Genomic DNA, 11592 nt, shown 5'->3' with positions numbered 1-11592 from the left:
GGCAGTGAGCAATTGCACCATCTATCACTCACTTTGTGTATTATTTTATTGGTATTATTGTTAATTCTTTTCCTTTGGTGTTCTATTAAACTGTCTTTATCCTAAGCCACTAGTTTTACCTCTTTCTTCTGATCCTCCTCCCCATCCCACCGGGGTGGTGGGTGGGTGACGAGCGAGCGGGCGGACACATAGCACTTGGCTGGTGGCTGGGGCTAAACCACAACAGTCCTTTTTGGTGCCCAAAGTGGGGCTTGAAGGTATATCACATCCCCTGCCACACGCCAGCCTCTGGGAAAATTGAACGATACAATAGACTGCTAAAAACTACATGGAGAGCAATGGGTGCTGGGACCTTAAAACATTGGGACACACATTTAGCAAAAGCTACTTGGTTAGTTAACACCAGGGGATCTACCAAGGGAGCTGGCCCTGCCCAATCAAAACTCCCACACACTGCAGAAGGGCATAAAGCCCCCGTGGTGCACATGAAGAACATGTTAGGGAAGAGAGTTGGGGTTAGTCTTGCCTCAGGCAAAGGCAAACCCATCTGTGGGATTGCTTTTGTTCAGGGACCTGGGTGTGCTTGGTGGACAATGGAGAAGGATGGGAAAGTCCGATTTATACCTCAAGAGGATTCAATTTTGGGTGAGAACAGCCAATGAATTAAATTGTATGATACTACTAAAATGCCAATATGTGTCGTCACTACTACAGTTGCTATATGCTATATCAATGGTATTCTAGTAAGAATCACCCAAACCAATGAAGGATGAACTTTGATGAAACCGAACAAAGTGCAGCAGTGATGGAACCAGAACCAGCTTCAGCAACTGGTGCCCAGCAACCTTCCCAAGATTGACATCTTCAACCTGCGGACTGTGCGCATGGGCTGGGCCAGATACACTAGCTGCAAGCTCCAGATGCAGCATGCAACGATCCAACACTACACACTGTCTCTCCTGCCCTGAAAGACTAACAACAGGTGGAGCCCAAAGTCATGGACTAAATGAACTCAATGGACATATTAGAGGGATGGCCCATAGACTAAGGGAATGATATCTATGTGATAGATTTATATAGAATTGTCTAGGTTGGAAGAGACCTTTAAAATCATTGAGTCCAACCATCAACCTAACACTGACAAAAACACCACTAAACCACATCCCTCAGCATCGCATCTGCCCGGCTTTTAAATCCTTCCAGGGATGGTGACTCCACCACTGCCCTGCTGGGCAGCCTCTTCTAATGTTCCTTTTGGTGAAGAAATTTTTCCTAATATCCAATCTAAACTTCCTCTGGTGCAACTTGAGACCGTTTCCTCTTGTGCCATGGCCTGTTCCTTGGGAGAAGAGCCTGACCCCCCTGGCTGCCCCCTCCTTTCAGGGAGCTGTAGAGAGCGAGGTCTCCCCTCAGCCCCCTTTTCTCCAGGCTGAACACCCCCAGCTCCCTCAGATGCTCCTCACAAGACTTGTGCTCCAGACCCCTCACCAGCTCCATTGTCCTTCTGTGGACACGCTCCAGCACCTCAATGTCTTTCTTGTCATGAAGGGCCCAAAACTGGACATAGGGCTCGAGGTGGGGCCTCACCAGTGCTGAGTGCAGGGGGACGGTCACTGCCCCAGTCCTGCTGGCCACACTGTTCCTGATACAGGCTAGGATGCTACTGGCCTTCTTGGCCACCTGGGCACACTGCTGGCTCATATTCAGCCGGCTGTTGACCAACATCACCAGATCCTTTTGTGCCAGGCATCGCCAAGCCTGTAGCACTGCATGGGATTGGCGTGACCCAAGTGCAGGACCCAGTCCTCGGGCCTTGTTGAATTTCATACCACCAACCCTGGCAATACATATATATCTATATACATACACAATGTCAACGACAGGAAGAGTTGTGGTGATTAACTGAAAAGTGTAAGACCTGGCATGATATAGATGGTACAGAATAAGGGGTGGATACTGTCCTGATTTCAGCTGGGACAGAGTTAATTTTCTTCCTAGTAGCTGCTGTGTTTTGGGTTTATTATGAGAATAATTCTGCTAACATATTGTTTTAGCTGTTGCTAAGTAATGCTTATATTTAGTCAAGGACTTTTTCAGCTTCCCATAGAATCTCAGAGGGAGCATAGACAGGACAAGCTGGCCAAAGGAATATTCCATTCCATAGACATCATGCTCAGTATATAAATAGGGGATGGCCAGGGGGCAGGAATCCACAAATTGCTGCTCTGGACGAGCTGGGCAATCAGTCATCGGATGGTGAGTAGTTGTATCACTTACCTTTTATATTGTTTTACCATTATTATTATTTTCTCTTTGTTACTGTTCTATTAAACTGTCTTTATCTGAACCCATGAGGATATTTTTCCTTTTTTTCCTCCCTCTTCTCCATACCCTACTGGGGGGTCAGGGGGTGAGGTGGTGAGTGAGTGAACAGCTGCATAGTGCTAGTTGCCAGCTGGGGTTAAACCATGACAGTTTATTACAAAAACCTCAAAGCCAGTTACAACTACAATGGCTGCTATAAGAACAAAAGGACTACTATTCACGGCAGCATCATGAACTACAAGAAGCTTTCCATTTAGTCCCAGGCACTACTAACTTGCCTTTAGGTATCTCAGGTACTATACTGAGCCAGTAATCACCTTTTAAGCACATTTGCAGAGAAAGGACATGCCTGGAAGGAAGTGCAACAAGTCTGATCTGTTGCTTTCTTTGCCAAGACAGATAGAAACTCCAGCCACTTGTGTCCACTGCTTACATCTTCTGCAAGGTACCAGAATGGCCTTTCTGCCCAGCTTGCTGGTCTGCAAGCCCAAGATAATTCTATCTTGGTCTTAACCTTAAAGGAAATAGGGAACAAAGCATTTTGTTTCCTGAATTAAAAAAAAGGCAATTTATTCTAATCCCATTAAAGATAGAAAAATTAGCTTTTAACTTCCATTCTGTAAATTAATGGAAGACACAAATTAGAACAAGAACTAAAGGTAGCAATCCTAAATGTAACATTCTGTATTTACAGAGGGATGTCAGCATTCGTTGAGTTTCATCTATAGGTTTTTGCACCGCTGCAAGCTTGTGCAAGACGAACCTGGAAAGAAAGAGAAATTAATCAGTACTCTTAAGAGACAACGTTACACCCCACAACGGTTCACAGCTTCTGCCTGAAGTAGAAGACGCTTTCATGTTGATTCAGTTTTTCAAAACATTGACAAAGCTTTGGGACAACAGTTCTTTTTCAAGAAGCGTACGGTTTATCCGCAGTTTGTATTAAGCTAGATGTGATGTAGCTACTCCCTCTTCTTCCATTCTCAGTTCATGCTTCTTCTTGACCAGTGACATGAGCCAAAATACAAGACAACGAGGGGAAAATAAGAAGTTTCTATTACAGCTCAACAGTCCAGTGACTAACAACAGAGTGCCAACACTGCCTTACAACTTCAGGTTATGATCCACAGAAATACATAGACTTACTGATAGCTTCTTCACAATTCCTTGGGCCTCTGGATTCAGATGAAGAAGATTCTTCTTGGTCAAATCACTTGCTGCTAAACGAATGCTCTGTGAAAAAAACCCCAAATCTTAGGTTTTCTGTTTGGCCAGCTGTAGTAGCCGGAAGCATGGGGGAAAAATAAAAAATCCAAGCATACTAGGAGACCACATACAGGCAGAGAACTACATTCAGCGTGACCAGCAGCTCAGGTCATACCTTCCTTGCAGTGCATTAACACATTACTGCCAGCAGAAGTTACTTTACAGAATCACACAGAATGATAGGGGTTAGAAGGGACCCCTGGAGATCACCTAGTACAATCTCCCTGCCAGAGCAGAACATACTTTAAATGTTACTTAAATGGACAGCAAGTTGTCATTCCACATTCTGCTTGGAGCAGCTCCCACTTTGAACTAAAAATCTTCCAAGGTTCTCGTTAAGCTAGATCAATCCCCTGGTAAACTGCAGTGGCACAACTAAAGAGACAAGAGTGGATGACATGAAACTGCTAAGGGCCCCAAGAAGTTACAACCTATCCCTTCAGCAGAGATTTTACAGATTAAAGTTTCTGATTTACCTCCCCTCCTCCAACAGGGACTGTAATGAAGATATCGTTGCTGTCAGCAAGGGGGCTGCCATTGGCAGAGATGGTGTAAACACGTTCATTTACTGCAGGTATGCGCAAACCAGGTGTCTTGAAAATTCTGAAACAAAAAGTTATCAGTAAATAATTTCACTACAATTCCTCAAAGCACTTTGACTACGAGTCTTTCATTTCAGGTTCAAAGAGCCACTAAGGACTATGTTGCAAATCCATGACAGATAAATACATAAAGCAACTGGAAAGGCACTCCCCGTATAAGAGGTTAACAGAGACGTTCAACAGAATACAAACCTGGAATCAAATTTGGGTGTGACCATGGAGGAACCTCCTGGAGCACAGAGATCAACAATTCTACCAGTAGCTGGTGTGATAAAGTTGTTTTTACTTGATCTGTTAAAGGGAAATAAGTAAACATATCCTCATAACAATACCTTTAACAAATATACAAGCACTATTTTATCAAAGACTTGAATGAGGTTATCACCACAGAAAACCAGAGCTTCTTACTAATCAAAGGTAAACCCCAAAGCTAGGGATAGCTGGTCATCACGGGAGAGGAAGTTGTCCATCTTTCATTCACTGTCAGATCACTGATTTTTTTCCTATAGCATGGCACAACCACATCAATCAGCCTACTAAGCCATATTCCATTCCATTTAGGAGTTATATTAGCACTATACACTTATTCTCCATTTCTGAGATTCAGTGAAAAAGATATCCCCTATTACCTTTTACTCATGCGCTTCACTCTCGCTGAAGGAGCTCTTCTGCTCCTGGACGCTGGCACTTTTTTAGTGGATGCCTTCACCTGAAACACACATTACTCACCAAATCAGTTACTTCACTATCCACATGACAGCTGAGTCCACAATGAAAAAACGCTTCCATACAAAATGTTTGTCTCAATAGGCTCCTTTTTATGGCAGAAGAGTCCAGAAACAAACACCATAGAAGCTTCTGTGACCTTCCCCTGTCGCTAGGCCTTTCAGGAAGCAATACCTGTTTTGAAGTCCCCCTCAAAGTATCCTGGACAGCTATATTATCAGAGACATCACTTCAGAAAGTAGGTTACACATTGGGAATGAAGTCATCACGAAGAGCAGCTATTTACCTTTTTAGTTCTGGGATTAATGTTTTCAGCTTCTGGCTCTGGAAGACACTGGCTATCATGTTTTTGCGTTGCTAGAGGAAGCAAAGGAGGCTCCCCTTCTTCTTCAATAGCTTCAATATCCTGTTTAGATTTTTCCACTAGAAAGAGAAAGCATTATCTAAGTTGAAAATAAATAACTTTACATTATTAGTTAGCAGCTGAGGTAAACAGTAAACAATTACAAGCATTTTTGACAACAATTTGCTTCTGAAGTCCAAATTCCAATGTAATCCTGACAGATTACTGAGTGGACAGAGCACTATCTTAAATTATTTTGAAAGGTTTAATAAAATTAAGATGAGCTACTGCAGATAGTAGGGATAAACATAGGATTATTTTCCTGTCTTTACATATATTGAAGGGTGTAAGGTAAGAACCGAATTATTATTTGCAGTATGTAAATCATGGCATGCTTTCATATCACTGAACTCATCACAATGCTTAAAACAAACTGACCTTTCCTGATGATTTTTAAAGGAGTCTGGATAACTTCTGCTGTTAGCTTGTTTATTTCTGTTATTTCCAAGGCTGCCTAAAATTAAAAACGGTCACAACACCATTAGGATTATTGGTAGCACATAGTTCTGAGAAATCCAAGTGGTAGAGCAAATCCCTTACTATTTTACAGCAAGAATACCTCCGTGTTTTCTGCTGTGCTCAAACTAGGACCTTTCATGTTGTTCTGAAGGTGACAACAACATGTGAGGTCTGCATGCTGTTCAGGACTAACGTGCCTTATTTGGCAGCTGCAAGTACACTTCACTGCCGCCCTGCTGCTCAACCGATTCAGAAATGCTTTAATTTTCTGAAAAATGTGTATGCTGTCAGGGATCTGGGAGTGAAATCAAGCAGGTACGGAAAGACCAACAAGGAGCAGTATAAGCAGGCACGTCCTATATTAGATACAACAGACATCGCTTACTAGTAAGTCTTAAAGCAGCATTTGTGAAAGTATTTATCTATTCTGCTATTACAATGCTTCTACAGACTCAAGAAACCCTTCGTTTTCTATGGAGGTACACAACACAATCGGGATTATGTTAGAAACCCACCGTTGCTGCTTCTTCCAACACCTTTGTGCTTCCTCCTTTAGCTAAAAAAGAAAACATTTTTAAAAAATCAATACATATCTAAGACAGCCCATGCAATGCAGGTAGACATACTTTAACACGTCACCACTAGGGTGCAAAAAACCAGCACAAACTAGTTTTCTCGGCAGCGAGTGAGCGGCCTCAGACAAAGAGAGCGGCACTTCCTAACAGCCCAAGAGATTCCAGACAGAGGAGCCCCCGGCTGCTCCTGTACTACCCTTGGGTTCCTTACCCCAGGGAAAACACGCCCCTGACCGCCCGGCACCGCCCGCCCCGTACCGAAGTACTCGACCCAGTTCATCTCGCGGATCTCCGGCGGCAGCCGCAGGATCTCCATGTCGTACAGGTGCTCCACCTCCTTGATGAGGCGCTCCCCGTCCGCCCGAATCTGCTCGATCCGCCGTTCCACTGCGGGGACGCGCACGGCTCAGTAACGGCTCGGGGCTAGGGCCCGGGGCCCGCTCCCCGTCCCCACCCCGCTCCCGCCGGCCGCGGCCTACCCTCTCGGTCGAAGTCCTTCAGGAAGGCCGCCAGCTTCCTCTTGCGCGCGCTCACGCCACCCTTCTTCCGTGCGGGCGCCATGGCGGCGGTGTGGGGGGCTGGCGGCGGTGTCTGGGGCCGGGGTTAGGGTCGGAGCCGGGAGCGCCGCCGCCCGCCGCGCGTTCAAACCCAACCGCCGCCGCCGCCCGGCCAATCAGAGCCTGCCGCCGCCTGGCCAATCGGGTCCCGGCGCAGAGCAATGACGTCACGGGACTGTGTCCCGCTTCCGGTCCGGCGGGCCGCTATGGCGGCAGCAGAGGCGCTGGCAGCCGCGCTGCGGGAGTGGGCGGCAGCGGCGGCGCGGCAGGACGCAGCCTGGCGGGCGGCACTGGACGCCTGCGCGCCGCTCTTGGGCTCGCTGGCCGGGCTGGCGGCGCAGATGCGGGCGGGGCAGCGGCTGGCGTGGGGCGGCTCACCGCTGGGGGCCTTCGGCGAGCTGCAGGCGCGGCTGTGGTGGAAGCAGCGCGGCGCGGCCGAGGCGCTGCTGGAGCAGCTCGGCAGCCGGCGGTAAGGCGGCGGCGGGGCCGGGCCGGGCTGGGGTCGCGGGTCTGCAGCTGAGCGCCATCTGCTTTGTCGCGCAGGGCGGAGCTGCGGGACGTGCGGGACGCCGTGGGGGCCGGCGTGGCTGGCGTCCTGCGGCTGTACGAGGAGCGGGCGGCGGAGCTGGGCCTGGCGGCGTCCCTGCAGCGCGGGCCGCGCAGCCCCTCCCTGGCGGATGCGCTAGAGGGGCTGCAGGACGTGGAGCGTTACTACCGGCACCTGTATCCTTCCGCGGCGGGTCTCTCCGGGCAGCGCTGGCGGACGCCTTTTTCTCTTTGTCGTCCTTACCGGGCATGAAGGTACCTGGAGAGCAAGCTTCTCCTTCTCTGCATCAGCTGTGACAGCCTGCCAGACATGGAAGCCCTCCCACAGTCTTGGGAGAGAATTTTGGAGCGCTACAAGGAAGACGTTGTTCAAGGTAGTTCCACTTCCAGCAGACCCTTCCTTGAGCACTCAGCGCTGGAGGCCGAAGGTCTGGCTCTCACGTAGGCCCGGTGCTGCTTGCTATGTTTTTCTCAGTAGCAGTGGGTGACCTTGTTCAGTTTGCACTTGATCTTTGTGACCTGCTCTGAGATCTTGTAAATGACTTCAGTTGTAAATACTCACCATCACACCCTGGGCATAGCTGGAAGCAACATCCTTCCTCACAGTGTAACAAGGAGCATAGTGCTCCATTTCACTTGGTCTGCTAAGTTAGCTTTACTTATGTTTTTCTTTATTGTTTTTAGAAACAAGTTAATTTTTTGTGGGTACAGAATACAGATAAAAACATTAAGCTAATGGGGCTATTTTTTTCCTTCCAACTCAGATACACTTCTTAAGATCTCTCTGTTTGTGGACAACCACCGGGAGCTGTGCTGCTCACCAGGCTCCTGACAGCGAACAGGAGGGACTGATGTTGAACAGCTTCTGCGAGAGTCTGGTATGTTCCGAGATGACCACGACAAGGATGGTGGATTGAGGAAGCTTAACCGGTGCTTTTTGGAAGCTGAATGAGTTGGGTACTTGGCCTCAGTAGAAAATGCTTGGACTGTTTCATTTTCAAGTGGAAATGGACTTGGTGTCTGAAGAGGCTGAGCTGAACAAGCCATGAAGATAAAAGGGTATCATCTTCAGCTACAGAAGTCATCTTTTCTTTGGTCTGCCATGGATATTTTTGTATACTGAAAAAAATGTTGTGACTTACTAACTTGAGGTCTGCTGCAAATAAGCAAGCATAACATAAGGCACAACAGGCTGATACCATGTAACAAATATGTTTAGGTACCATCCTTACAAATAAATAAAAGATGTCAAAGCAGATCTGGCACAGGAATAGTTTCAGGAGAGAGTGCTTAGACTGTCCTGTACTTCGCAGAATGACGGATGAGAAGGGTACCACTGGTGCTGGTTGTTTTATAGCTGCCCCAGGGAACCTACACCCAGGTGCAGGTGTGAGGAGAGGGATCTCCTGTCTGGGGGAGGCCAGGGGCTGCAGGTGTCCACTGTGGGGGGGGCCCAGGGAGAGAGGCCAGCAGTGGCCAGGGAACCCCCCTCAGGGTGTGGGGCAGGGGGCTGCAGGCATTCCCCCTTGGGGGTGGCTAGGGACCCGCTCAGGATGGGGCGGGGCAGGGGCTCAAGGGTGCAGGCAGAAGAGCCCAGTAGCAGTGGGGAGAGGGGTCGAGGTGCCCAGGGTGCAGACTGCAGCTCGGGTAGATGGAGAGGGGCTGGGCAGCACTGGTAGGGCTGGGTCTCCCTGCCAGAACAAAGGAGAGGGGCTGGGAGCCGCCATGGGGTGCGGGATGGTACTGGGACTTAATAGGGAGTGCGGGGAGAGGGGCTAGGAGTGCAGACCCCCACTGGGATGTAGAGAGTGGCTGGGGGTTGCAAGGTCAGCCCCATCCTCAGGGCACTGGGGGCTGTTCCTGGGGGTTCTCACCCAACCTGTGAATTCACCCATGTGACAGGGACTTCTGGGGGCAGTGTATGTGTTGTGGTACAAAATCCCCCAGGGGAGACAACCCAGCAGGACATAGCCAGCTCACAGCACAGGACCCAGCCAAGGGACCCCAGTCCCACACACACCCTCAGCCCACCCGTGTGCCAGCTGGAGGCAGGGCTGGGCAGACAGCCCAGCTCAGACAGGACCGCCTCCCCCACCGAGTTTCACCTTGAGCTCCTGGACAAGATTACAGAGATGTGGCCAGTGCATCTGCAAGTTGTGGAGCTGGTCCCTCTGCTCTCCAGCTGCTGCTCTTGGGCAGCTGCCCGTGGCCGCAGCTCAGTGCCTGCCCACGCCAGCACCAGCCACGCCGGCCAGGAGGGAAACAGCAGTGGTTGCTGGGGGGGTGGAGTTGAAAAACAGCCCCAGCAGGGGGGAAAAACTGACCCTGGTGGGGGAGAAAAGTGAACCCCACTTATGGCAGGGGGGGCAAAAACCAGCCCCCATTGTGGTGGGGGACAAAACCCGCCACCAATTGTGCGGTGCTGAGATGCCTCCACTTCCCCACATGGGACTTTGGGTGTGAATGTGGAGCAATTGGTGCAAAATCAGGGACCCCTCTCCGCAACAGGGACCGGTGCACAGAGACCCCCCCCTTGCAATGAGTGCAGGTGTGCAAGGAAACCCATGCAACAGGGACTGGGGTTGTTACAAAGAAGTTTGATGAACTGTGTTGTTCTCTCTGAAGAGCCCTGTTCGCATGAGCAGCTCAGCACCAGCAGCTGAAGGAGGTGAAGCCTCAGGCCACAGAAGCTGATTGAGCGTAAACCTTCTGATAAAATTGATGCTGCAAACACAGAACTTGCTGGATCTGGCAGATGGGAGTGGAACGAAGAAGAGAAGGATGAAGGAAACATTTCATAGAATCACCGAATGGTTTGGGTGGGAAGGGACCGTTAAAGACCATAGAGTCCAGCCCCCCTGCCCTGGGCAGGGACATCTTCAACGAGATCAGGTTGCTCAGAGCCCCCGTCCAACCTGGCCTTGAACGCCTCCAGGGATGGGGCAGCCACAGCTTCTCTGGGCAACCTGGGACAGTGTCTCACCACCCTCAGTGTAAAACATTTCTTGCTTTAATCTAGTCTGAGTCTCCCCCCGTCTAGTTTAAAGCCATTTACCCTTTGTCCTATCGCTGTTGGCCCTGCTAAAAAGTCTGTCCCCATCTTTCTTATAAGCCCCCTTCAAGTACTGAAAGGCCACAAAAAGGTCTCTCCAGAGCCTTCTCTTCTCCAGGCTGAACACCCCCAACTCCCTCAGCCTGTCCTCGCAGCAGAGGGGCTCCAGCCCTCCAACCATTTTTGTGGCCTCCTCTGGACCTGATCAAACAGGTCCAATCCCAAGACCATGAGATCACTTCAGAAGAGCTCAAACCCCGTAAGAAATCAAGAGACCACCAACCAGAATTAAGGGATTGGACTTGGACTTGGGGATCAGGTGATGGGTGGTATGGGTACAACTGATGCGATCTGGGTTAGGGGTCCCTCTCCGGAGGGATCCAGCTAGAGCTGTCTAATCAAAGAGGAACTTGAAACCTTCCCTCAGACCTGACATTAACTATCGGGATCCCAGGGTTGGACCCTGTTAGGGCGCCCAGCATTTGTAAATCCATAACAGCGTGCAGGAACCTCCCCCTGCAATGGGTGTGGGTGTGCCAGGGCCCCGGGGTGCAAGGACCCCTGTGCAACAGGCGTGGATGTGCAGGGACGCCTGTGCAACATGGAGCTGGTAGCTTGCACACAGGTAGCATGCAACAGGGTGCTGGTGTGCAGGAAGCAGTACACAACAGCTTTATGGTGTGCAACAATGCCTGTGCAACAAGGAGCAGGTGTGCAAGGATGCCTGTGCAACGGGGAGCGGGTGTGCAAGGACACCTGTGCAGTGCAGTGCAGTGCTGGCATGCGGGGAAGTGCGGAAAGGGGTGTGTGCCACCCAGCGTGCAAGGGGGTGCATGCAGACCAGTGTGGAATGAGGTGCTGGGACAAAGCTCTGCGTAGAGCAGGATAGCCATGTGCTGGTGCAACCGAAACCCCAGTGGACGCAGAAACTCCCACGTGCACCTGGGACGATTGTGCAACACAAACACTGGTGTGCACAAAACCCCTTGTGCATCAGGAATAATTGTGCAAGTGCGGCTCTACACACTGCTGCTCAGAACAACAAGGTTCCATCGTGCCACTTGCACAGACCCCCATGCCA

At 49.9% G+C, this 11592-nt stretch overlaps 2 protein-coding genes across 3 annotated transcripts; one reads left to right on the top strand and one right to left on the bottom strand.

Moving 5' to 3' along the window:
* Nucleotides 1–2527: 2527 nt before the first annotated feature.
* On the bottom strand, nucleotides 2528–6975 carry CDCA8 (cell division cycle associated 8). Its single transcript, XM_063327785.1, has 10 exons — nucleotides 6836–6975; nucleotides 6615–6743; nucleotides 6297–6337; nucleotides 5701–5776; nucleotides 5206–5342; nucleotides 4823–4902; nucleotides 4386–4484; nucleotides 4068–4194; nucleotides 3472–3558; nucleotides 2528–3088 (listed from the first exon to the last, which is right to left on the bottom strand). The coding sequence occupies exons 1-10, from the start codon at nucleotides 6915–6917 to the stop codon at nucleotides 3044–3046; spliced, it is 903 nt and encodes a 300-aa protein (XP_063183855.1). The 5' UTR covers nucleotides 6918–6975; the 3' UTR covers nucleotides 2528–3043.
* Nucleotides 6976–7074: 99 nt separating this feature from the next.
* Nucleotides 7075–8724, top strand: AIRIM (AFG2 interacting ribosome maturation factor). Of its 2 annotated transcripts, none has more exons than XM_063327788.1 (4): nucleotides 7075–7382; nucleotides 7457–7636; nucleotides 7715–7833; nucleotides 8224–8724. In XM_063327788.1, exons 1-4 carry the CDS (start codon nucleotides 7075–7077, stop codon nucleotides 8289–8291), a joined length of 675 nt encoding a protein of 224 aa, XP_063183858.1. In that variant the 3' UTR covers nucleotides 8292–8724. The 2 variants fall into 2 exon arrangements, with proteins under 2 accessions (XP_063183858.1, XP_063183856.1); XM_063327786.1 differs by having other exon boundaries at nucleotides 7715–7887.
* Nucleotides 8725–11592: the final 2868 nt, after the last annotated feature.

This window comes from Chroicocephalus ridibundus, chromosome 2 (assembly GCF_963924245.1).
Source record: "Chroicocephalus ridibundus chromosome 2, bChrRid1.1, whole genome shotgun sequence".
Lineage (NCBI taxonomy): Eukaryota > Metazoa > Chordata > Aves > Charadriiformes > Laridae > Chroicocephalus > Chroicocephalus ridibundus.
Note: the sequence above shows the minus strand (reverse complement) of the source record. Positions and strands in the feature narration are given on the sequence as shown.

Bases quoted from the DNA above. Each gene is read 5' to 3' on its own strand.
- CDCA8 (XM_063327785.1), bottom strand. From the start codon at position 6,917: ATGGCGCCCGCACGGAAGAAGGGTGGCGTGAGCGCGCGCAAGAGGAAG. The intron at 6,338-6,614 runs GTACGGGGCGGG...TTTCTTTTTTAG, and splicing joins GAACTGGGTCGAGTACTTCG to CTAAAGGAGGAAGCACAAAG. The intron at 4,195-4,385 runs GTTTGTATTCTG...TTTTTGTTTCAG, and splicing joins ACACCCAAATTTGATTCCAG to AATTTTCAAGACACCTGGTT.
- AIRIM (XM_063327786.1), top strand. From the start codon at position 7,075: ATGACGTCACGGGACTGTGTCCCGCTTCCGGTCCGGCGGGCCGCTATG. The intron at 7,383-7,456 runs GTAAGGCGGCGG...TTTGTCGCGCAG, and splicing joins GAGCAGCTCGGCAGCCGGCG to GGCGGAGCTGCGGGACGTGC. The intron at 7,637-7,714 runs GTATCCTTCCGC...CCGGGCATGAAG, and splicing joins GAGCGTTACTACCGGCACCT to GTACCTGGAGAGCAAGCTTC.